This window comes from Capricornis sumatraensis, chromosome 5, assembly GCF_032405125.1.
Source record: "Capricornis sumatraensis isolate serow.1 chromosome 5, serow.2, whole genome shotgun sequence".
Lineage (NCBI taxonomy): Eukaryota > Metazoa > Chordata > Mammalia > Artiodactyla > Bovidae > Capricornis > Capricornis sumatraensis.
In genome coordinates, this window is record NC_091073.1 from 71,499,567 (window position 1) to 71,525,583 (window position 26,017).

General features: G+C 42.1%; 1 protein-coding gene across 7 annotated transcripts in view; it reads right to left on the reverse strand.

The window, feature by feature from the left end:
• CHN2 (chimerin 2) overlaps window positions 1–26,017 on the reverse strand; it is a 337,558-nt gene that overhangs the window by 24,854 nt on the left and 286,687 nt on the right. For 4 of the 7 annotated variants that reach the window (XM_068972318.1, XM_068972315.1, XM_068972316.1 and 1 more), the window contains exon 1: window positions 14,317–14,562. In XM_068972318.1, the coding sequence (XP_068828419.1) occupies window positions 14,317–14,562 (246 nt within the window). Of the gene's footprint in view, window positions 1–14,316; window positions 14,563–26,017 lie in introns of those variants that run through there. The other 3 variants (XM_068972317.1, XM_068972313.1, XM_068972312.1) reach the window with 2 other exon arrangements.

Sequence of the window (26,017 nt, forward strand, 5' to 3'; positions counted from 1 at the left end):
GAAAATGGAAGGGAGAGTATTAATAGTAGAAACGATTCAGCAACTAGGTAGTAGTGTTCAGTTGAGAAACGATAGAGGCCATGACCAGGATATTGGAGGTAGAGATGGGAAGTGAATGGATTTGAGATCTATTTTGAAGTTAGCATTTAAAGGACTTGATTGTAGAATAAATGTGGGTCTTTGAAGGAGAGGATAATTAAGAGTGACTCCTCGATTCTCATTTTAGAAAGCAGGCAGATAGTGATGCCACTTGCTGAGATATGGAAGACATTCTTTTGGGAGAAATTCAAGACTTCAGTTTTGAGCAGTGAAAGGTTAAATGCTGCTGAGATTCCAAATGATAGAATTAGGCAGGAATTTACATCGAATTCAATAGCTCACAGGAGGAGGAACTGGAGGTCTACATTTGGCCATCCTTGACAAATATATGGTATGTAAAATTGTGTGAATGGGGAAAATAAAACCTCTTAGAGATAGTAGAAAATGAAGAAAATAGAGCCCAACCCCAACCCCTTGATGCACCAGCATTTGGAGAGAACCAAAAGAGTAAAGTGGTTTAGAAGTCAAGAGGTGAAGCGTGTTTCAGGGAAGGAGTGGCCAATTCTAGGTTGAATGCAGGAAAGAGGTCCAGTCAATTGGGGGTTCAACTGTGACTCAGACACATGGAAGTCACTGGCAGCCTTAACAAAAGAAGTCTCTGGATCACTGAGGGCAGAAGTCATTCTTGAGGGAACTGGGAGGATAACTGGGAGGCATGGAAGGCTGTGATGTCCAGCAGAGCAACAAGAGTGCTCCAGGGAGGTAAGGAATGGGCCCTGGGAGGACTTTTTAAAAATAAAAGACGGGAGACATTCAGTTCAGTTCAGTCACTCAGTCATGTCCAGCTCTTTGCAATCCCATTGACTGCAGCACAACAGGCTTCCCTGTCCATCACCAACTCCCTGAGCTTACTTAAACTCATCTCCATTCAGTCAGTGATGCCTTCCAACCATCTCGTCCTCGGCTGTCTCTTCCACCTTCTGCCTTCAATCTTTCCCAGCATCAGGGTCTTTTCAAAAGAGTCAGTTCTTCACCTCAGGTCGCCAAGTATTTGAGTTTCAGCTTCAGCATCAGTTGTTCCAATGAATATTCAGGACTGATTTTCTTTAGGATAGACTGGTTAGATCTTCTTGCTGTCCAAGGGACTCTCAAGAGTCTTCTCCAACACCACAGTTCAAAAGCATCAGTTCTTTGGTGCTCAGCTTTCTTTATAGTCCAACTCTCACATCCATACATGACTACAGGAAAAACCATAGCGTTGACTAGACGGACCTTTGTTGGCAAAGTAATGTCTCTGCTTTTTAATATGCTGTCTAGGTTGGTCATAACTTTTCTTCCAAGGAGCAAGTGTCTTTTAATTTCATGGCTGCAGTCACCACCTGCAGTGATTTTGGAGCACCCCAAAATAAAGTTTCTCACTGTTTCCATTGTTCCCCATCTATTTGCCATGAAGTGATGGGACCAGATGCAATGATCTTAATTTTCTGACTGTTGAGTTTTAAGCCAACATTTTCACTCTCCTCTTTCACTTTCATCAAGAGGCTTTTTAGTTCTTCTTCACTTTCTGCCATAAGGGTGGTGTCATCTGCATATCTGAGGTTATTGATATTTTTCCCAGCAATCTTGATTCCAGCTTGTGCTGCATCCAGTCTAGCATTTCTCATGATGTACTCTTCATATAAGTTAAATAAGCAGAGCAACAAATATACAGCTTTGACATACTCCTTTCCCAATTTGGAACCAGTCTGTTGTTCCATGTCCAGTTCTAACTGTTGCTTCTTGACCTGGATACAGATTTCTCAGGAGGCAGGTGAGGTGGTCTGGTATTCCCAACTCTTTAAGAATTTTCCACAGGTTGTTGTGATCCATACAGTTAAAGGCTTTGGCATAGTCAATAAAGCAGAAGTAAATGTATTTCTGGAACTCTCTTGCTTTTTCTGATCCACAGATGTAGGCAATTTGATCTCTGGTTCCTCTGCCTCTTCTAAATCCAGCTTGAACATCTGGAAGTTCACAGTTCATGTACTGTTGAAGCCTGGCTTGGAGAATTTTGAGCATTACTTTACTAGCATGTGAGATGACTGCAGTCGTGTGGTAGTTTGAGCATTCTTTGGCATTGCCTTTCTTTGGGATTGGAATGAAAACTGACCTTTTCCAGTCCTGTGGCCTCTGCTGAGTTTTCCAAATTTGCTAACATATTGAGTGGAGCACTTTCATAGCATCATCTTTTAGGATTTGAAATAGCTCAACTGGTATTCCATCATCTCCATTAGCTTTGTTCTTAGTGATACTTCCTAAGGCCCACTTGACTTGGGAGACATTTGAATATATTAGTTTGTCAATGAGATTGATATGATAGGTAGAAGAGATAGGAGATGCAGAAAGGAAAGAAGCAAAAGAGGGATGATCCTGAAAAGCTGAGAGATGATGGGATTAAGGGCATATATATATATATATATATATATATATGCAACATTCAAAAAGAGAAACAGTTGAGATCTTTCCAGAATTCCTAAGAGACACAAAATCTTCAGGTTAAAAAAACCTGAGTCTCAAAACTGATGAATAAAAAATAATTTAGACCTATACAGATGAGAGTAATAAATTCTTCCTGAGAAGGCTGGGGAAAATGATACTTGAATCAGAGTTTGAAGGATGGATAGAACACTAAACAGACAAGCAAAATCCTCAAAAACAGGTTACCTGTGAAAGGACCGTAATTAGGAGGAAAACAGAATTCTCCTCAGCAAAAAGAGAAAAGTAAATTACAGAGTCATTTCACCAAAGTCCTCAGAGAAAATTACTGTCAACCTAACTTCTATACACAGCCAATTACCATTCAAAAGCAAAGGTGAAAGAAAGATATTTTCAGACAAATGCCAAGAGTTTCCACTCACAGATCCTCAGTCAAAGATATACTTAGGGATTATATTATTCTGTAAGAAGCACATTGAACCTAGTGGGAAAGGACGGGATTCAAGAAGCCACAGTAAGCAAGAAAACTGGGAAACATGGGCCAATATAATCAAGCTTCTCCATGAAAACAATAACAAGATGACTAATTTCAGAGGACTTAAAAACAGGTTGAAAAAAATGACATGGAAGATTCAAACAGTAAAACAAATAAACAAAAAAGGTTATTGTAGAATATAATGAAATAGAACGAAAAATTTTCAAAAGGATTAAAAAAACTAAAAGGTGATTTTTTAAGAAAAGTTTTACAAAATAGCCAAACCTTAGGGAATTGATCAAGATAAAAGGCACAAACACTAAAGGGGAGGACATAACTGCTGATGCTGTAATGATGTAAAACAAAACCGTGAGAACTTCCTACCCACAAAAGTTATGTGAAATGGATAATTTATTACAGAATATAAATTATCAAAAATGACTCAAAATAATATTAAAAAACCTAAATTCACTTATACCTATTAAATAATTAAATCTAATAGCCACTGATTCCAAATAATCTTGTTAGATTTAACCAACTTAAAAAAAACCAATTTCTAGCCAATACAGGCTAATACAGAGGGAAAAAAAAAAGTTTCACTGTTCACTTAATGAAGCTAGTCTTGATTCAAAAACCATACAAGAATGACACATAAAAGTAAAATTATACATCTATTCAATTATGAACATAAATGTAAAAATCCTTTAAAAATCCTACTGAATATAGCATTATGTTTAAATGTCATGACCAAGGGAGGGCTTATTTCAGGGATTTAAGGTAGTTGACGTATTATTAGAATTCAGAAGAATAACAAGAGAGAGAAAAAAAAATCATTTAAAAAATTAGAATATCAACAGTTAACAAAATTCAATACCTGTTCATACTAATAGCACTTAGCATACTAGGAAAAGAGGGAACTTCTAAAAATGGTTGATTAAAGATGTCTATGATATGCACATGACAAACATCACATTTAAAGATAAAACATCAGAATAATTTCCTTAAGAGTCAGCAGAAAGATAAGGCTGCATGCTATAGAAGCTTCTCTTGGGCATTATCCTGCTGAGTTTTAGCCAGTGTACTAAAACAAGACAAAGAAATACACCATATGTAATTGGAAGAAAGAACAAAGCTATCAAGTTTACTTAATATAAGAGCAATAACAAGAAATCAGTACATATCAACAGTTTCTCATTTTGTTAAATCATAAAAATTAAAGACTCTATTCACAGCATCAGGAATAATCTAAAATAATTATAAAATAATTAATAACATAAGTAAGGAGACACTCTATATTCATGTATGACAATGCTCAATACTATAAATATATCAATTATTTTCCAAATAAAGCTTTAAATCCAATGCAGTTTCAACAAAGTTTTCATAATGCTTTCCCCCAAATTGACAAGATGACCCTACAACCTACATGGAAGAATAGAACAGAAAGAAATAGCCATGATAATTTTGAATAAGTAAAAGAATGTAAGAAAATATATTCAACTATATTTTGAGACTTCTATAGTTTAAAAAAAGTAAAGCATCATGCAGTAAAAACAAACCAGTGGAACAGAGAGGAAATGACAGAAACCAAATTACACATATATGGAGACTTGGTATTTCTCAGAAATGGCATTACACATTAGTAGGGGAAGGATGTCAGAGACAGGAACTATTTCCCAGTTCATCCACCTATTTACCCACTCATTATTCACTCATTTATTTGATACTTAACTGCTGATTGCCTACTTTGAACCTGGTACTGTACTAGTCCTCAGAAATACAAAGTAAAAATAGATCAGAGGAACAGAGACCTTCCTGCACTCAAGGGTTTCACCTACCAGAATAATCAGGCAACATAAATAAGCATCTTGTGGTAGTATACTGTGCGAGAGTAATAAATTCTTCCTGAGAAGGCTGGGGAAAATGATACTTGAATCGGATTTTGAAGGATGGATAGGAGTTCACTAGACTGGGCTGATGGGACACTGATGATGTTGACTGGGGAGAACATTCCAAGAAGAGGAAATGGCACAACTAAAGGCCAGTGAAGGTGTTTGACTTTTTAAAGGCATTCTTTTCTTGTAGGTCATGCAAGAAAAAAAAAAAGGAGTGAAAAATTCCTATCTGGAACACCTCCCATAGTTGAAGAAATCACATGGGAAATAACTACACACCTTAGGGTAAAAATAAAAATGCAATATTTAGGAACTGGGAGAGTAGCTATTATATAGTGTTTACTATCCATTGATAAGATGGAAACTAGTTGACTGAATGCTTCAGGAAGTCCAGGACACGCTAATTATAGATTTTCTAAAATTTTTGCCATATTTAAAAAATAATTATTCAACAACATCCTTTCCCATCAATGATGTATCCCCACTGTCTTCTGTCCCATTTCTTCAGCCAAACAAATGCAGGCAAGCACTTCTGAATGGCAAATAGCTCTATTTATTGTCCCCACAAATACACATTCCCCAGAAATCGGCAAAATGGCGACAGAAGGGAATGTAAAGTTAGTTAAACATTATTTTAGGCCCACTGCCTAATTTCCTCTTTGTGATGGGCTGTTGTTTATTTTCATGGCAGATAGATTGTTCGGTTTTCTTTTCGGTTCACAAGAACAATCTCTAGACAGTAGGCTGTATGTAAATGCTGAGAGTACGCTCTCTGGAGTCTTCTAATTTGGGATAGAGTTATGATTTTTATTCTCCCATTGAAATGTCCCATATCTTGAAAAGTCAGTGATCAGCTTTTTCCATTCTCTGAACGATATTGATTTTCAAGAATATCTTTTCAGAAAAAAAGAATATTTTGCAAACTTTAGGGCAGTAACTAAAATACCCTAGACAGGAAGAAAATACCCCAGACAGGAAGAATGTCTGTCCAAGACTATTATACTAGGCCTGGTCTGCCTGGAATTCAAAAGCCACACCAAACAGAAAAAGATGATATTATAGGAGATAAGGTCTGTTTGACAAATAGCCCAGGAATAGCCACCCAGTAAAAACAACAGCAAGGAGAGCTGTCAAGAAAAATCTCAGGCGTTTAGTGAGTATCCCCCGACTTGGCTCTTTCTCAATGAGCAGGATGTTATTTGTCTCATATCTGCTGAATCTGGAAAACAGTATTCCCTGGTGATTTCATAACAAGTCTGTTTTGATGGGTCAGTATAGACACCGCCCAAGTGTATAACCAGCTCAGCCCAGTTGTAGACCGTAAGAAACAGAAAGTGCTATTCATGATGTGCTACAGTTGAGAAATTTTGCTTTTCCTTATCAGTACACATCAGAGTCTCTCAACCTTGGCTCTACTGACATTTGGGGCTGGTAAATCTTCATGTACTGTCGGGTGGGTCAACAACATCCCTGGCCTTTACCTAACAGATGCCAGTAGCAACCCCTCAGTTGGACCAACCACAGATGTCTCCAGATAGTGCCACATATGCTCTTGGGGACAAAGTAACCCTAATAGAGAGTTGTGGGTACAGACTAAAACCATATCAGCTCAGTTTGTCATTTTTCTTACTTATAACTTTATTCTTATACTTTTATTTGAAAAGGACTCATGTATCAAAGGCAGTTTTTTCTTAACTGCTTTATATGCATGGTAGAGGGGGCTGGGAAACTAAAGTCACTTCCGGCTACAAGTAAGTCTCCGGACCTGGGGCTCTTCTAGTTGAGCTTTTGCCCCAGAGTTCCCTGGGGCTGGAGGACAGGCAGCTTGTCCATGGTTACCCAGATAGTCAGCAGCACTTGCCTCCCACTCTCAGCTGAGGGTTTTTCCTATAACCGACTGCATTTCCCATCATCATATGACACTGAACTTATATGAGAAATTAGGTGGAACTTTGGACTTTTCCCTCTTGCACTATCAGATGAAATACTGACCTTGAAGTGAACCTTTTCAGATGCAGGAAAATAGCCAAAGGGAATCACTGGGGCTGTGACCAAAGACTCTGGGTTTTCCTGCAAGGTCAGCTGAGCAGATGCAGGGGGACAGCTGGGTTTCTCCACCACTGAGCCCCCAGATGCATCCATTCAGCAGCTGTTCTAATACATATAAAACAGGATTTTCAATTCTAAAACATTGATTGTTGCCACAAAGCTTTTGGGCAGTCTCCCCATTGATACAGTGAGATATCCTCCTCTCGGGTTGATGAAGGCATCTGCACCCACATCCTTTGACACTTTTCTGCTCAAAGACTACCAGGCCTCCCATTGTCGACTGCAAGTTTTTTTCAGCCTTGGCACTGCTGACATTGGGGCCAATAACCCTTTGTGGTGGGGACTGTCCTGGCCCTTGTAGGATGTTTAGCAGCATCTCTGGCTTCTGCTAGACTCCAGTCATGAGAAGGAGAAATGTCTCCAGACACTGCCAGCTGTCCCCTGGGAGCACCACTGCTTTGTTTGAGAACCACCTAGCAAAGAAAGAGCTCACATTCTTACGCCACCACCATCTTTCTGATACCTGGCAGAACAGGAGGCAGGCAAGAACTAATCCAGGGGTAAAGGGTGGAGTTTGCCAGACACAAACCTCATTTACTTTGCAGGTTCGCTGAAGGCTAGTCCTATTAATAGCTCCAAAATGGCACAAGAGCAATGGGTATACTTTACAAAAGATGGAGCCAAAAGTGTAGGTGACAAGGCTAATTTGTGCTGCAGAGCACCTAGGCTGTCAGACAATAATATTAAATAATAACATCGAGGCTCAGGACAGCTTCATGACTTGCTTCAAGCAGAACCCAATGGAAAGAGTTGGACTGTGTTATGAAACTTGAAGTGGAATTCTTCAAAACAAGGAGGAAAGGATTACAGCTGACATCTCCAGGTCATCTACCTGGAAGGATTCCTTTCTTTCACATATATCCTGGATACCACCCATCCTCCAGACATCCTGTAGCCCCATTCATGTATTTACATGGGGGTGTAGGGTTTGACCTCCATGGCCAAAGTTATCTGAGCAAAGCAGACACTTGGTCCAAGTCAGGCTAGTCTTATTCTTTCTCTATGGAAATTTAGAATTGGGATTTTGTGGTTGGTCTTTGTAATACATAAACCAGAGAGTTATCATCAGCCGTACTGTGCGGATCATATAGACTAAGATGTTTTTGTGCAGGGAGAGAATAATGAAGCTGATATCCAGAGAGTAGAAAGCAATGAAGGGATGGGAAGGGAGAAGGAGAGAAAGGAAGGAAGAGAGGGAAGGAGGGGGCAGAGAAACTGAGCCCAGGTATACCCTTAGTTCCTGCTTCCTCCTTGCCTAGTTCTAAACAGTCCCTGGGGCTCTATGAGACTTGCCTATTTCGCTTAAGATGGTATCCAGAGGTTCTAAAAATTATAACGGCCAGACAATTGTAGGAAGTAGATGGAAAGTAAAAGTTGCTCAGTCATGTCTGACTCTTTGCGACCCCATGGACTACACAGTCCATGGAATTCTCCAGGCCAGAATACTGGAGTGGGTAGCCTTTCCCTTCTCCAGGGGATCTTCCCAACCCAGGAATCGAACCAGGGTCTCCTGCATTGCCGGCAGATTTTTTTACCAGCTGAGCCAAAAAGGAAGTCCAAGAATACTGGAGTGGGTAGCCTATCCCTTCTCTAGGGGATCTTCCTGACCTAGGAATCAAACTGGGGTCTCCTGTATTGCAGGTGAATTCTTTACCAACTGAGCTATCAGGGAAGCCCTAGGAAGTAGTTTAAAATGAGGCAGCTTCATAGCCCTCTTGGAGCAGAAGCCATATTTTCTTCATAAAGTCTAGTATTTCCAAGCCTTGTTTTATATTCAAGGTGATGAAACTTGGCTTCCCTTTGAATTGTTCCTTCCAGACTTGCTTCTGCCAAAACAGCCTTTTCTGATTATAAAACAAAAGAAATAAAACTCACAACTGTTTCTGAAGCCATTGTCTGCCTGTGACAAAGTGCAGGTGCAAAATCCAACAGAAGCAGGACCAGGACAGTCTAAGGGCCCCTGCACACCCATGAGAACACAGGGCAGGCAAAATACTGGGGAGAGAGAGCTGGCACATTTTATGAAGTCAGCAAGGATGAGGAAAAGAGGGGCTTGCATGTGGGAAGCAAAAGTGGCTAATTCCAAAGCAAATGATCACTCCACTGATGAAAATGTGGAAACTGAGGACAGAGATAGAAACCATCAAGGAGCCACAAAACCCAAACAGGGAGGCGGTGATGCTGCCACATCCTAGACGGGTGTCCCAGCCGTGGCACCAGGACACACTCTCAGCCTTCTGACCTTCTTGTCCTGGCGCCCAGAGTCTTGGGAGTGGGAGGTGTGTTTAGAAGGCGTGTGCTGCTTGAGCACGCATGTACACACAGTGTACCATGGGAATAGGATGCTTGCTGGTGCAGCCTCATCTGTGGAGTGTGGGGACAGAAAAGGGTAAGGCAGACAACTGTTTAACTTAAATCCAGACAAGGCCACTTTTGAGAGGCACCTCACAGGAAGCTGGGACAGCAAGAATAAACCTGGGCACATGTGCAAGACTGCGGGTAGCTGGCACGGCCAGATCCTCTGACCACACGGGGAGCTGGCCTGACATGCCTGGATCTGGCCTCTGTCTCCCCAGCACAGGTGGTGACCCTGGCATGGACTGCTGCCCACTACCTGAAGGGACTGGAACACAACTAACATGAGCCTTGCATGAAAGCAAACTCTGGGGCAGGAAGTGAGGAAGGAAACTGCAAGCTTAGGCGATCAGGGTGGGGAGATGCCTGCTACACATGCTCTCCACATATTCACTGACAGCCCACTCTGGGCCAGGCCCTGATCAAGACACTGGGGTTTCTGCAGAAAGTAAAACAGACAAAATCTCTGTCTCTACTCCTTTTCCCCCACCCAGGAAGGTGTTTCTCTCTGATAAGCAGAAAACACATCAATACATGTGTACTATGTCAGCTGGTGTTCAGTGATAGGGATGAAAGTAAAGTTGGCAGAGGGCTAGGAAAGGGATGGACAGAGGACAGAAGGGAATGAAGGGCAGATGGACGGGCAGGACTAGGGGAGGCGGGGGAACGCAGGTGAGATTGGGGTGGGGTGGTCTGCTCTCCAATGTTTAGAACTCTTTGGACCTCTGCTCTCCATCCATATTCCATATAGGGAGAAAAGATGTCCCTCAAGTGGCCTGGGTGGAGAGAGCTTTCGGAAGGAGTGAGTGATGTGCACACACATGCAGCCTGGGGAGGCCGAGAGCACAAGCCGCCTGAGAGGAAGAGGGCCCATGGATCAGCAGCCTGTGACCATCCAGTCCACCCCAGCTGACTCTCCAGAGGTGCAGCGAGCACTTCTGTCTCCCGGATCCTCTCTTTCCTGCACTCTGTTCACCCCTGGCTCATTTCTGACTCCAAAGTTCTGATTCATGTCTTTGCACTGCTCTTTCAGTTTTTAATTACATCTTAGTGACCAGGAAAGAAGAAAGAGATGGTAAAAAAAAAAAAAGTAAGAGGGACAAGAAGAAGTGAAGGTAGAAAGTAAGAAATACAGAGCCAGCTACACACCAAAATGCAAGGAAGATGAGAGACGCAAAAAGATGAACAATAAAATAATAATAGAAGGCAAGCTTACTGGGTACCAATGACCTTCAGTGATTCACAAGTATTCTTTTTGATTTATTTATTTTAATTGGAGGCTAATTACAATATTGTGGTGGTTTTTGCCACACATTGACATGAATCAGCCATGGGGGTACATGTATCCCCATCCTGAACACCCCTCCCAGTTCCCTTCCCATCCCATCCCTCAGGGTTGTCCCAGTGCACCAGAAGGGCCCTGTTTGAGTGCCCTGTTTCATGCATCTTAAACCTTATGGCACTCCCATTTTACAGATGAGGAAACTGAAGCTCAGAGAATTAAGCTACTTGCCAAAGAGCATGTTGTGGCCAGTGGCACAAAGCTGGCCATAGCTACCTCATCATTGCGCTAGGTGGGGAAAGAAAGACAGTTATCCAGGCTGATGGGGTTGAGAGGTTCTTGAAGGTTTCAGAGCTCAGCCACAAGGTGTTCTTAGGGCAGACCCTCTAAAACAGAGCTATTCCACCTACTAGAGAGTGCCTCTTTCAGTCCAGGAGATAAACAGAGATGCAGACATAAAACATGTTAAATAACAGAATGCTTTCTCTGTTTATCAGACAGCTTTCATTGTAGAGAGGAGCCTATTAATTTCATCATTCCTCCAACAAATACTCTTAGTTTCTAATATGTATAAGTAATCCTGAGAATTTGACATTTAAACCAGCAACAAGCGCATTTGTATACATGTTGAAAAGTATATAATTATTGCACGAAATGAGGAGCAACTTTAATTTGCTTCCAAAAGGTTTTGTTTCCAGAGCAGAATTTCAGTTTTTCCCAGACATGCTTTGTTTGGAAATCAAGGGCAGTAGATATGCCCTCAGGAGCACTGATGGGAGTCTTCTCAAAGAACGGAGTGGGAAGGGTTCCGACCTCAACCAGGTCAGGAGTATTTAGCCATTGCTGTTTTTAAAAATGTATTATTGAGACTTCCCTGGTGGTACAGTGGCTAAGACTCCATGCTGCCAATGCAGGGGGAGTGGCGGAACTAAGATGCTACATGGCAAGGCCAAAATATAAAAAAACTGCAATTATTGCATTATTTTTTAAAATTTGAAGTACAGTTGATTTACAAAGATGTCTTAGTTTCAGGTGTATGGCAAAGTGATTTTTTTTCATTATAGGTTACCTATTGATTGCTTGTGATGAAGCTCCTGGGGAGAGTGAGGAAAGGGCTTTTCATTCAAGGAATAGTCCTGATGGGGGCAAAAAAAATCTTGCTCTGAAGTGAAGCATCAAGATCTGCAGGCAGATTCAAGACTCTGGTAGGAGGCCTCTCGATGAGAGCGCAGACAGGGCCTAGTAAAGCTTATTTGTTGATAAGCATGAGAATGTGATTACTTGTTCTTTTTAAACATTTACTTTATGCCAGACACATAATATCCTCAAATAATAACCCAACTTACAAATCAAGACAGTTTCAGAACAAAGCCTACTAGAAATGAATATAAATAAAAACACTGCAAAATTAAGATATAAAACAGATTCCAGGCAGATGTCAGGGGCCTTTGATAAGCACTTTCTTTCTTTGGTTAGGTCATGTTACTAAAACCTTACTGCTCTATTTATAGCAGGGACCTGCTTTTAGAATGTTCTTCTAAAGACCATGCAGAGTTTCCACTTAAAAGTTGGTTGTGGGTAGGGGTGGGGGGTGAGGAGAGGGCTGAATGAGGATAAAAGGGGCCAGGAGTGACAGAGGGAGCCACCCCCTCCTGCCCCAGCCTCTCATTCTTAAGGACAGTGGCACGAGCAGTGCCATTGAAAGCCACAATCAACTGACACAGCACTCAGGGTCTGCTATGTCTCAAAGACGGCTATTTAAAACACGGAAGAGAAACGGTCCTGTCTGGCTTGCATTCCCCCTGACAACTCATCTGTCCTCTGCTTTCTTTTCTCTCAATAGCAGTAAGTTAGAAAAGATATTGTCAATAGATACAGACTTTTTAAACAAACATTTAAAAAGCTGTTAGTGTTTTTCAGTAATAATTAACATAGATCATGTTAGCAACAGAACTACTTGAGAAGATAAGGTTCAACTATCCTTTTGGTTTAAATGTTTTTATGTCCCATGCAGAGATCTAAGATGAAGAAAAGACTGAAATTAATTCTGAAGTACCGATCAACTAAATACACTTGTGTGTTCTTCACACAAACTCAGACACAGTGTCTATAGAGGAAAGCTATTCCATGCAAACATATATTGCAATAGGGCAAAAGTCCAGCTGGATCTTAAAACCAAAAGAATCAGAATTTTCAAGAGGGAGGAAAAAAAAAAAAAGGCAAGTCCAAGATCCATCCTCCCATTCATAGTGGGGCAAATACAGGAGGCAAAGGATCAGGAATTTCTGCCAAAAGTCAGAAAAACACTTTCTTAAAATTAAAAAACAATTAATTAGGGTAAAGATAGAAACGAGGAAAAAGAAAAAAAAAACATAAATTAGACCTGTCACTATTCAGTGATGCCCCAAATTAGAATTGTCACTACTCAGTGGTGGGAGAAATAACAAGAACCTTGGCATGGATAAGGACCTATCTAATGCAATTATTCACTCTCATGCTAAATCCGGAGGGCTGGATAACTCTATGCCTCAGTTCAATTATAGCATGCAAATGTCTGAGCTCCTTGCTTTTTAAAAACAGAAGCAGGGCAAACAGACCAAACAAACACAAATGTATATTTAATAGACACACATCTGTCTGTATGAAGGGTAGGAAAGCAACAGAATGAACTAGGTTTTCCTGGTCACTTCTGACAAATGGTTCTCCAGTTCCAAAAGTTTCTTGGGCTACTGACCCTAAAGGAAAAGAATTTTAAAAAAAGAATACAATTTACATTTAGCTGCTCCTGTCTCTTCTTCCTAGATCCTTCATCTCCATTTTCTCCAACTTCCACATGGTCAGCCCCTGTGCTGGTGTAAAACCTCTAACTCTGTCCTGTCTCTCCTGCACTCAAGGGCATCTCAAACCAGGCAATTTGGCATCAGAACCACCTCCTGGCCCTTCTTGGAAAACACATCGGGTCAAAGGAAACAGGCCATAATTTTCTGACGGCAGGCCGTTTCTCCAAGTGCTAGTCTGAAATGAAGATAGTGGTATTTCCAGTTTATAAATACACATGGGAAAATCCACTCAACCCCCCGCCAGCTCTTTCTATCTTTTTGTTTGGTCTGGTGAGCAAGACCAAGGCTGGGACCAGAAGGAGCTTGGCAAGGCTGCCAGGGCGCCCCCTGCACCTCAAGCACAAACAAAAGCTACTGGATGGTATCTCCCATCATCATTTGCTTTCACAGCTGTCTACACATAAACCCAAAGAGTTAGCATCCCTGAAAACAAAAGACAAAACACAAAATGTGAAACGGGCAACTGTTTCCACTTGCTCACAGATAACAATATACTTTACTGCTACTCCGAGTGGAAAAGTACTGCTTGATATTCCCCAGATGACCTCTAAATGCCAGAAATTGGGCATGCTCTGTTTTTCTTTCACTGGACATGGGAATGTGGAGAGGAAATGGGCCGAATTCATCAGAACTCAGTTAACATACATAGAGGTGTTTCTGAACATTAGCATCAAGCAAACTGCTTTCTGAAACCTGCCGTTTGATTTGATTCAGAGCAAGTAACTCAATGTGGAAAACAGAAAATCTGCCGTCTCTTGACTTTACCAAAGCCCAGACAGAAACCATGGCCTGCAGCTCTCCACCTGCCCTTTTATAACAGAAGAAAGCATGCAGAGGTTCGCTTACCTTAAAGTTGTGTGTCTTCTCATAGTTGAAGTGGTTGTCGTTGTGTGTGAGGGCGGCCCTTCGGACCAGGGAGGAGATCTGTGGACAGGCAAAGAGTTTGAGAGGGGGCCAGAGAAAGGCACCTTTGACTCCCACCTTCACCCCAAATGCCACGGCCAGCAGCTCCTGGCGTTTTCTGCCTGGCTTAGGCTTCCGAACCACAGCACACTTCTTCTCATTCTCCAGCCACAGTTCCTCAGAGAACATAGTGACCGGACCCCAGATCTCTCTGGTTTCCTCTGCGGAGCCTGGGCAGTGCAGCGCCGTCAGATTTTTTGAACTGCGGCTAATGTTAGGCAGCAGATTCGAGGCAGCTGCGTTCTGTCTGCAGAGGCCTGGGGCATGTGACCTGGAAGGGCCCATTTGAGTGATGGAGAGGGCTCTGCATCTGAATAAGGACAGGCCTGTTTTGTTCTGTGTTATTTCTTAAGGCCGACGTGTGCTTGGAACAATAGCACACATTCATGAGCGCAGCACCCCCCAGAAGCTGTATCCAGTCAGCCCCTGAGGAATCAATGGAGGAGGCAGGGGCTGGAGCTTAATTCCTCCTGCCACAGCGCATTGCAAAGGAGAGACCTCAGATACTTGCTAGCATATTTCACACACACACACCCCCAACCAACCAACTCTGATCTTCAAAGCCTCAGGCTATATCCAATTATTCTGGGGCTCTGAACCCCATTCTGGGCTGAATTCCAGCAGATTAAACCTTTAAACCCTAATGACTGTTTAATCATATAGGGGATAAAGCCTGCGTCTCTTAAAAAAAAAAAATCTGCCCCAGCACTTGAAAGCTTAATTTTTATTCTTATGCTTACATTAAATTAGAACAGTCTGACCACTGAATGGGGCATACAAGAACTGTATATAGTGTTTCAGCTCTGGGATCTACAGTTACAAGTTTAAAATAAGGGAGAGGATGTCTTGCCCCAGGATACCCCCATCAAATCCCCCACGCACCACAAAGAAGGCAGTATTCCTTAACTAAAACTAAAACATCATAGTTTTTTTTTTCTTTTAAATAAAACATTTTCAATGTTAATTCTGTTAGTATCCAAGCTAATGCCCTCCTGGCTCATAAAAGCATCATCTGTTTGATGGTCTCTCTCGGGACCCTGGTTTTCTGGTTCCAGGTCTCTGCATTAATAGAAGTGAGGAAATCATTATCTCTTAATGAGTACTCCTAATCTGTTGGCAAAGTTTAATGCAGCTAATGCCAGACAATAAAATCGATGCTTTTGGAACTGGAAAGCAAGAACGTGGATGGCTGGACCATGATGCAGATGGGACTGTCCATGAATTTCATCCTATCCTCTATGTGGCCCCACATTCCAGCCCTTCCAAGCAGCCACGGGGAGAGTAACAAAACATCAATCTTTTCCTTGTGTAATTCTTTATTCCTGGCAATTAAATTCCAACTTGGTTCAGACGTCCTGCCTCTCATTTCACCTCCTTTTAACTTCTGATAATAATAACAATCAATTTTTATATTGGGCTTTTGAACACATTAGCTTGTTAAGCCAGACAAGATTCAGAATGTGTTAAGTGCACTGACTCATTTAATCTGCAGCTCATGTATATGCAAAATAAGACTTTTATTTCCATTTTGCAGATGAGGAGATTAAGAGAGATTTCAAGGACATGTAACTAGTTTAGGCAGCAGAGCCAGGACTAGAACCCGAAACATCTGCACCCAGCACCTGTGTTCAGAAGCCCATACCCTAGCACCGAGGTAGGCAGTGCAGTGCTGCGTCGCCCACTGAGTCTTGCCAAATGCTTTATCTGAAATATTGGTCAAGTCTGCGCCCTCCTTACCATTCTTGTCCCACAATAACTCAGAGTCTAGATCTCTGTCCAGTCTACCTTCCACACAGCTACCCAACAGGCTTCTTAGTCCACTCCACCTTTGCTCAGAAATGTCAGTGATTCCCCCCGGCTTGACTGCATCCTTGTACTGTGGGTTTTACAAGAGCTCATCTCAACCTATCTATCTTATCTATTTCCCTATACTCCCCACCACAAATCCTATAAAACTTCTTCTCTGACTTGCTCAACTTTGCACCTTGGTAGCTTGCTCTATCTTTTAGCATTTGCTAGCACCATTTCCATGTTTACATATCCACCAACCTTCACGTTCTAACTCAAATACCTCCCTCTCCAAAAAGACTTCTCCAAACTCCCCACTGGAGGCAAACTGCTTTGGAATCCATGGTGTTTTTCTCACATTTTTCTTATTGCACTTAATCACTTTCTCTCTTAGAGTGAATTATAACAGGTCTTATAGTCTGCCGTACTGAGAAGCCACTGTGATACATTTTATGTCTGGTTCACTTTTTTTTTTTGCCTCCTACAAGAGTGTCTAATAGGATTCCTTTAGTAGGTGTTAAATAAGTTGTCAGAAAGCGCCTATACATGTAGGAAACCAGATTAATGGAGGAAGGTGTGCGAAAGTGGCTGCATGGAGTGGGTCTCTTGCCCCATCCATCACCATGCTTTAGCCTCCAAGGGTGTAAACCCCCAGGGGTCTGCCCTCCTGATGGTCTCCACCAGATTCCTTAGCCCTCCTTCCTGTTGCCCAATCCTAGAGGACATCTGCCACACACAGGGACTGAGTGAAGGTCTGGCATGCCTTTAACAGTCTTGTAGTCCTTAGCCTAAAGGCAAAAGGCCAGAGAGGAAGAATAAGGGTCCCTTCTCTAAACTTCCCAGCTAGCAAATCAAGACAGAGCTTTTGACAGCAAGTCATTCTGTGTGAGCACATATTCTGTGATCCGAATTAGATTAATTATATGGCGACATGGCTTTAGAATCTGAATAAAATAACTCTTTCAATGGAAAGTGGGCAAAAGGGGTCTCCTTTACCTTTTGGTGTGTGAATGGCTGAATACAAGCTTTAACATTTTTCTCATGTCTGTGCTTTTACTCTTAACAAGTACTTTTTATTTCTATTTGTGACAGGGATTTCTTTTTCAGATATTTGTTCAATAGAATTTACCCAAACACAAGATACATTCAGGCATGTAAACAGACACTGTTCACTTAAGATGCATCTTTATATGGAACTGTTAAGGTTGGCAGTTGAGCAAACATTATTCTGAGAAGTGTGGATGGCCCCAGGTCACCCTCATATTAAAGGAAAAATGCTTACAAAAGTCACTTGGTAGAAACTTGCCTCTTAAACAGCCCCGCTACACAGGGTTCTTATCCAAGCTCCTCCAGGACCATGGCTGGGTCTCTTCTATATCCCTACAAAGTCTAACACATGTGCTCTAATATAAAGAGACAGGCTGGCCGTCTTTTTCTGACAAAAATTTCTATCTGACCTATTTTCATTTATATATTTATAAGAGAAAGTGCATGTGCCTACAACCTCTTTAAACCAGGGATTGTCAGGCTTCCCTGGTGGTCAAGATGCTGCACTTCCGATGCAGGGGGCGGGGGTTCAATCCCTATTGTCAGCCTTGGAACCACTGAAATTTGGGGTTGGATAATTCTTTGTTGTGGGAGCTGTCCTGTGCATTGTACAATGTTTAGCGGCATCCCTGGCGCTACCCACTAGATGCCAGTCGCACCCCTCAATTGTGATATCACAAATCTCTCCAGACCACCACATTCCTCCTCTGAAGAAAAACGGCCCCCAGTTGAGAATACAGGGGTTAGATTAATAACAAACATTTACAGCATACTTTCTCTGTGTCAGGTATTTAATAAGCTAAGCACTTTGCATGCGCGCATGCTCAGTTGCTCAGTCATGTCTGACTCTTTGTAATCCCATGGACTGTAGCCTTCCAGGCTCCTCTGTCCATGGGATTCTCCAGACAAGAATACTGGAGTGAATTGCATTTTGTTTCTCCAGGGGATCTTCCCGACCCAGGGGTTGAAGCCACGTTTCTGCATTGGCAGGCAGATTCTTTACCACTGAGCCACCTGGGCCCTTCTAAACACTTTGTATAAATTGGCTTAAGTTTTATAACCCTCTGAGGTAGGTACTGTTATAATTACTTCCACTTTACAGATGAGAAAATGTGAACTGAGCATTTAAGTGATTTGCTCAAGATCACATAGCTGATAAGTGGTAAAGCTGAGATTAGAACCTAGGCACAATGCCTAGGTCTATGCTATTTTTTGGTTGTTTTTGTTCCCCAAAATCAGTTTATTTTTTATTGTGATAAAATCAGCATAACAGCAAATCTATCATTTTAACAATTTAAAAGTATAATTCAGCAATTCAGTGGCATTACATACATTCACAATGTCCTGCAAGCATTACCACTGTCTAGTTCCAGATCATTTCCATCATTCAGAATGAAATCTTTTACCTAATTAAGCACTCACCGTTCCCTTTTCCCTCCGGCCTCCGGCAACCACTAATCTGCCTTCTCTATGGATCTGCCTATTCTGAATACTTTATATAAATAAAATATGCAATCTGTGGCCTTTTGTGTCTGACTTCTTACTTTTTATTGCTCAATAGTAATCCATTGCATACCTTGCTATGGATGGTCCACATATTGTTTATCCCCAGGGGATGTACATGTGGGCTGTTTTCACCTTTTGGCTACTGTGACTACTGCTGCTAAGAATATTCTTGAACAGGTTTTTTGTTTGAACACCTGTGCCAGTTCTTTTGGGTGTAACACTAAATCTATGCTTTTAACCATCCTCTAAACTGCCTCTCATCCAAATATTGTTCACATTTTGAAATATTCAGAGGCTAAAATGCCAGAATTACTCTCTTCCCCATAGTTAACTTGTTAACAACTCTCAGGACTGGTGTGGCCTGTTCTGGTTTCACTGAGGAGAATTTTGTGCTCATTGGGGCCTCTGCCAAAGCAGACACGACTTAAGATACTTCTGTTAGTAGGTGGGGCTATAAATAAACGGTGAAATAAGCTCACCACTTCCCTTTTCCTTTTTTATAAATGAGGGCTGGGATTCTATTTTCTGTGTACGGCCTCTCACTGCTTTTTGTCTCCGCGATGAGGATCTTGCACCCAAGGAGGCGTCAGGTAGCCAGAGGCAGTGGAAGTCTGTCAGATGAAGACAAAGAAGAAGAAAGAGGCACTGGGCAGGAAGACAAGGGGAGCGGATTGCACTGGGGCGCATGTGCATATTACATGTTCAGGGATGGTGGGAGAAAGGGGAAGCCTTTCCCTCTGCTCCGACTTTAGTAACGAGCATCGTAAAAACACAGGGATCCCAGAAGCTCATTTAATCAAAGGTCCCTTCTCCACCTGGCTTCAGGCAGACCTGCATCTTGGCCTCTGGGGACCACAACATTCTGCCTTTTTAGTACCAGTTTCTAGAAAAGTTGATTTATGTCAACCTGTAGTTCTTCCATAGGTGCTGAGTAAATTTCTATGGTACATTTTAAGGAGGGCTTTTTGAAAATGTCATCATCAGTCCCAAGACAGTCTCTCTGCACCTATTCCAATCCCAGTCCTATTCCTCCTGGGGCCCCTCTCAGGTCTGAGTCCCCCTAAGGGGCTGAAAGCCTGAGCTATACCCCTGTTACACACACTACCCTGTAGATGCAGGCATCTGCTGCCTCATGGTAGTATATGAAATGAAGATCAGTATTACTGATGCTGGTGAGGATATCATGGGGACAGATCACTAATAGAATGCTTCTGTTTGTAATAAGTGGCCCATTGCTGGGGAAGAAACTCATTGTGTCAAATGCCCCATGTCCAACGATTCTATTTCTAGGATTCTCTTAAGGAGGTCTTCAAACAAAGAATTAGTAGATAGATACATATCATAATAATAACAAGAAATAAGAAAAGGCTTAAACATTGAAGGTGGGATAAGGTTAAATACATTATGGTATAAATATGCAATAGAATATTAGGTAGATATTAACAAAGATGATTAAAATAACTTTTAGTGAAGAAGGGATATTCTCACCTAATATAATGTTAGATGAGAAGTAGGCTCATAAACCTAACATAGTATGACTTCAATCATGCAGAAAATACCAAAAAACCACACCAAAATATCTTCAATATACCAAATATTGGCAATAAGGCAACAGTTATCTCTAAGTAGAGAAATTTTAATTCACATTTATTTTCATCTTTATTCTTTCCTGTATATTTTGAGCTTCCTACAGTGATTGTGTTCTGGTTCCATGATATAAAAATACAAATTTTAAAGTACATTATAAAGGCCTCAAATTTATTAGCTTTAGTGTGCACAAAAGATACATTCTTAACATCATAGATAATCTACGAGCTCATCTAATCCCACCTGCTCTTTTTGCAGCTGGAGAGACTGAGGATCAGGGAAGTCGAATGATTTGTGCCCCCTCCCCCGTCAGAGAGCTATTCCACAACCAGGTCTAGACCCAGATCCAAACTCCAGTTTCTCTTGCCTGCAGCCTTTGAAAGCGAGCACTTTTTATACTTCTGGGATCCCAGGACCCCCGGAGGTCTGGTTCAAACACAGACTGCTGGGCCCCAAGCTTTCTGGCTCAGTCAGTGTGAGAACAGGCCGAAGAATCTGCATCCCTGACAGGCTCCCAGGTGACGCTGATATTGCTGGTCCAGGGACCACACTTTGAGGATCCCTGTTGCATGCTTTCCTCTGTACCTGTGGGTCTCAACCTTCCCTGATCATTAGAATCACCCGGGGTACACAAATGAACAAACTAGCCACATTCAAGCTTCACTCAGACCAATGATATCCAAATTTCTGCGGATGCGCCTGGACCTTTAAAAATCCCCCCCGTGGGAATTCTAATGTACTCCTACCATTGGAAACCACTGCACTAATCTGAAGTACTTCACTTCAGGGGGATTATTAGAGAAGATGGAAGTATGAATGGATTACATGCTATTGAAAACCACCCCTGCCATAGGAGTCAATACCTTTTCAAACACAGAAAGTGAAAATATTTATATTCATGCCCACTGCACCCTCACCTCCCATCATGCCACTTAGAACTCCACAGACTGTCAAAGGCAAAAATCCATACCATGGCCTTTACGGGCCTGTGTGGTGCCACCCTTCCAGCTTCTCCTCCCACCCTTTCTTCTGGCCACCTTAAGAATATATAACCATGAATGAATAGTATGATTTTTAAATTATTACCTATGACCATCCCCCTCCCCCCCAACCAAGACTTCTAGCTTTATGAGATCAGATACTGTGTGTGCTCGGGTCATAAGCAGTGACCCCAGTGTTATATCTCAAACCTGGCACAAAGTAGGTGCTGGATAAATTTTGCTAAACGAATGTTCACAGCTATAAAATATCTTGAAGTCAAAGTACCACTGTAGAGGTTTATCATCATCAAAACCTAGTCATCCAGTCAATTTACTCTTGTGAGTCTCTGACATAACACCCAGGGGCCATGCCCTTTGGGGTTTCCTACTGACCAAGCTATCAGATCTCTGGTGTCACAAGAAGGGGTACTAGAAACAGGGGGACTCTGCCCCATGGTCAGGTCCTAAGAGTCACAACCAAATTAGGACCAGAATATTAAAAGTAACATTGTATATTTGTGGTCTATATTATATTATATGGTATCTCTGTAATCAAGCAGACCCCTACGGGCCTGAGACAGACACCCTGTCATCCATGTCCTCTGCCTGCCTCTTGTTTGTAGAAAATCTCTAGTCTTCAAGGTGTCCCCTGAGCCACAAAACCCTGGCTGAGGAATTAACGATTGTAAGGATGTGAACATGTAAAAACAAAAATAGCAGTTAGGCCAGAAGCACTGGTAACAATTTAAATGGTAAATCAGCCATATGGCAGTCATAGAATCTTCAGTTCCTCCCATAAGTACATCAATAACAGTATCGAACACACATTTCTGAGTCATTTTGCAGATACTGAAGCCCCCGAATGAAAGCAGTTGACTACATGATGCCATAAGCTTGTAGTCCCCAGACTGGCCGGAGGCTAAGGACTGATCTTACTAACCCGTATGACACTGCCCTGATACCTCACCGTCAACCAATCAGAGGACTGTGCATCAGATGATCACATACCCTGTGACTCCCCTCCCTCCCCTTGCCTTTAAAAATGCCTCCCTGGAACCTATTGGCGAGTTTGAGCCTTTCAAGAATTAGCTGCCCTGGACTCTGTCTGGTGCCTTACAATAAATGCTGCACTTTCCTTCACCACAACTTGGGATCAGTAGATGGGCTTTACTGCTTGAGGATGATTAAAAGTTTGGTTCAGTAACGTCTCTATTACATGAGGAAGGCAGAGCGGGCATTGTTATTTTCATTTTACAGATGCAAAAACCAAGGTCCTGGTGGAAGTGGGGAATACGATCAGGTCTCCTGACTTTCTTCTCGTGGAAATCCCTGACCATTGCAGCCCATCAATAGTGGAAACTACTCAAGACTGACTTGGGGCTCCTTTCCTCCTCTCTGTTTCTAGAGGATTTATTACCAGCTTTTAAAATGGGGCCCTCCCCTGAGTTGTTCTACCCAGTATACCTCAAGTGGCTAGCATGAGGCCAACACTAGTTCTCATGAAAGTTTTGTTTCACAAAATAAACCTTTTTTTTTTTTTTGCAGTCTTTCTATTTTTCTTGCCTTCCATCCAAATGACTTCTAATTTTAAAAAGTTGCCCTTATTTTTTTTTTTGCTTTGGCCATCAGTGTACTTCCCACACATATGTCTGAGGTTCCGGGGTTGAGTAATGAGTCTGGACTGCACGTTATTTCCCTAAAGTTACAAAATATTAAAGTCAGCCTAGATGCAAAGACACCCAGCAAAATGCTGCAATCATTCATTCAGCCCAGAAGGTTGGTAAGAAATCTAGTTTTTCCTTTGTTTTCACTCTCTCTGGGTCACATACATATTTTTAATGGCTGGACAGTTCAGTTCAATTCAGTCGCTCAATCATGTCCGACTCTTTGTGACCCCATGAATTGCAGCAAGCCAGGCCTCCCTGTCCATCACCAACTCCCAGAGTTCACTCAGACTCATGTCCATTGAATCCGTGACGCCATCCAGCCATCTCATCCTCTGTCATCCCCTTCTCCTCCTGCCCCCAATCCCTCCCAGCATCAGAGTCTTTTCCAATGGGTCAACTCTTCGCATGAGGTGGCCAAAGTACTAGAGCTTCAGCTTTAGCATCATTCCTTCCAAAGAAATCCCAGGGTTGATCTCCTTCAGAATGGACTGGTTGGATCTCCTTGCAGTCCAAGGGACTCTCAAGAGTCTTCTCCAACATCACAGCTCAAAAGCATCAATTCTTTGGTGCCCAGCTTTCTTCACAGTCCAACTCTCACATCCATACATGACCACTGGAAAAACCATAGCCTTGACTAGACAGACCTTAGTCGGCAAAGTAATGTCTCTGCTTTTGAATATACTATCTAGGTTGGTCATAACTTTTCTTCCAAGGAGTAAGCATCTTTTAATTTCATGGCTGCAGTCATCATCTGCAGTGATTTTGGAGCCCCCAAAATTAAAGTCTGACACTGTTTCCACTGTTTCCCCATCTATTTGCCATGAAGTGATGGGACTGGATGCCATGATCTTCATTTTCTGAATGTTGAGCTTTAAGCCAACTTTTTCATTTTCCTCTTTCACTTTCATCAAGAGGCTTTTTAGTTCCTCTTCACTTTCTGCCATAAGGGTGGTGTCATCTGCATATGTGAGGTTATTGATATTTCTCCCGGCAATCTTGATTCCAGCTTGTGCTTCTTCCAGTCCAGCGTTTCTCATGATGTACTCTGCATATAAGTTAAATAAGCAGGGTGACAATATACAGCCTTGATGTACTCCTTTTCCTATTTGGAACCAGTCTGTTGTTCCATGTCCAGTTCTAACTGTTGCTTCCTGGCCTGCATACAGATTTCTCAAGAAGCAGGTTAGGTGGTCTGGTATTCCCATCTCTTTCAGAATTTTCCACAGTTTATTGTGATCCACACAGTCAAAGGCTTTGGCATAGTCAATAAAGCAGAAATAGACGTTTTTCTCGAACTCTCTTGCTTTTTCCATGATCCAGCGGATGTTGGCAATTTGATCTCTGCTTCCTCTGCCTTTTCTAAAACCAGCTTGAACATCAGGGAGTTCACGGTTCACGTATTGCTGAAGCCTGGCTTGGAGAATTTTGAGCATTACTTTATAGCGTGTGAGATGAGTGCAATTGTGTGGTAGTTTGAGCATTCTTTGGCATTGCCTTTCTTTGGGATTGGAATGAAAACTGACCTTTTCCAGTCCTGCGGCCACTGCTGAGTTTTACAAATTTGCTGGCATATTGAGTGCAGCACTTTCACAGCATCATCTTTCAGGATTTGAAACAGCTCCACTGGAATTCCATCACCTCCACTAGCTTTGTTCGTAGTGATGCTTTCTAAGGCCCACTTGACTTCACATTCCAAGATGTCTGGCTCTAGATTAGTGATCACATCATCATGATTATCTGCGTCGTGAAGATCTTTTTTGTACAGTTCTTCCACGTATTCTTGCCACCTCTTCTTAATATCTTCTGCTTCTGTTAGGTCCATACTATTTCTGTCCTTTATCGAGCCCATCTTTGCATGAAATGTTCCCTTGGTATCTCTAATTTTCTTGAAGAGAGCTCTAGTCTTTCCCATTCTGTTGTTTTCCTCTATTTCTTTGCATTGATCGCTGAAGAAGGCTTTCTTATCTCTTCTTGTTATTCTTCGGAACTCTGCATTCAGATGCTTATATCTTTCCTTTCCTCCTTTGCTTTTCACCTCTCTTCTTTTCACAGCTATTTGTAAGGCCTCCCCAGATGGCTGATTTGCTTTTTTGCATTTCTTTTCCATGGGGATGGATACTGGTTTATTAAATGTATGCTTACTACTTATTATTTCAGTATTTAAAATACACACCCGTGTGTGTGTGTGTGTGTGTGTGTGTGTGTGTGTGTGTGAGTGAGAGAGAGAGAGAAAGAAAGAGAGAGAGAGAGAATGCTTAAGAGAGGACAGATGATTAAGGGGCTGAGAGCTTTTCATTGTGGTCTTTCCTGTGGCGTCCTGCATCTGGTTCTCCATTTCTGACTGAAAGAGAAAACACTACAAATACTGAGTTAAAAAGCCCAAATTGCTGAATGATGAAACCAGCTCAAACCAGTCAATCCTAAAGGAACTCAAGCCTAAATATCACTGAAAGGATTGACGCTGAACCTGAAGCTTCAATTCTTTGGCCACCTGACGCGAAGAGTTGACTCACTGGAAACGACCTGATGCTGGGAAAGCTTGAGGGCAAGAGAAAGGGACGACAGAGGATGAGATGGTTGGGTGGCATCACCGACTCAACAGGCATGAATTTGAGCAAACTCTGGGAGGTAGTGAAGGACAAGGAAGCCTGGCGTGCTACGGTTTGTAGGGTCCCAAAGAGTCAGACATGACTTAGCAACTCAGCAACAACACCCAAGGGGTAGCTTGTTTTATCAACACTCCTAAGCCCAGCCTGCTAGATCCTATGAACTCTGAACATATCCCCATACTGCCCAATCTCTGTTACTTTGCCTAAGAACTGCCTGTCAGCGTTTGTTAATTCTTAGCTTGTTTTCAGTCCTGAAAGAGGAGGAAGGCAACAAAAAGATATGACTAAACTGCAGACTCATTCCCAGGACAGCAAAAGTGAGAGAGACCAGGGTGGGACCCTGCCATCCTTCCAGCCAACATGCTCATTTTAAAGTGGCATAATCCTGGCTTTTTGGAAT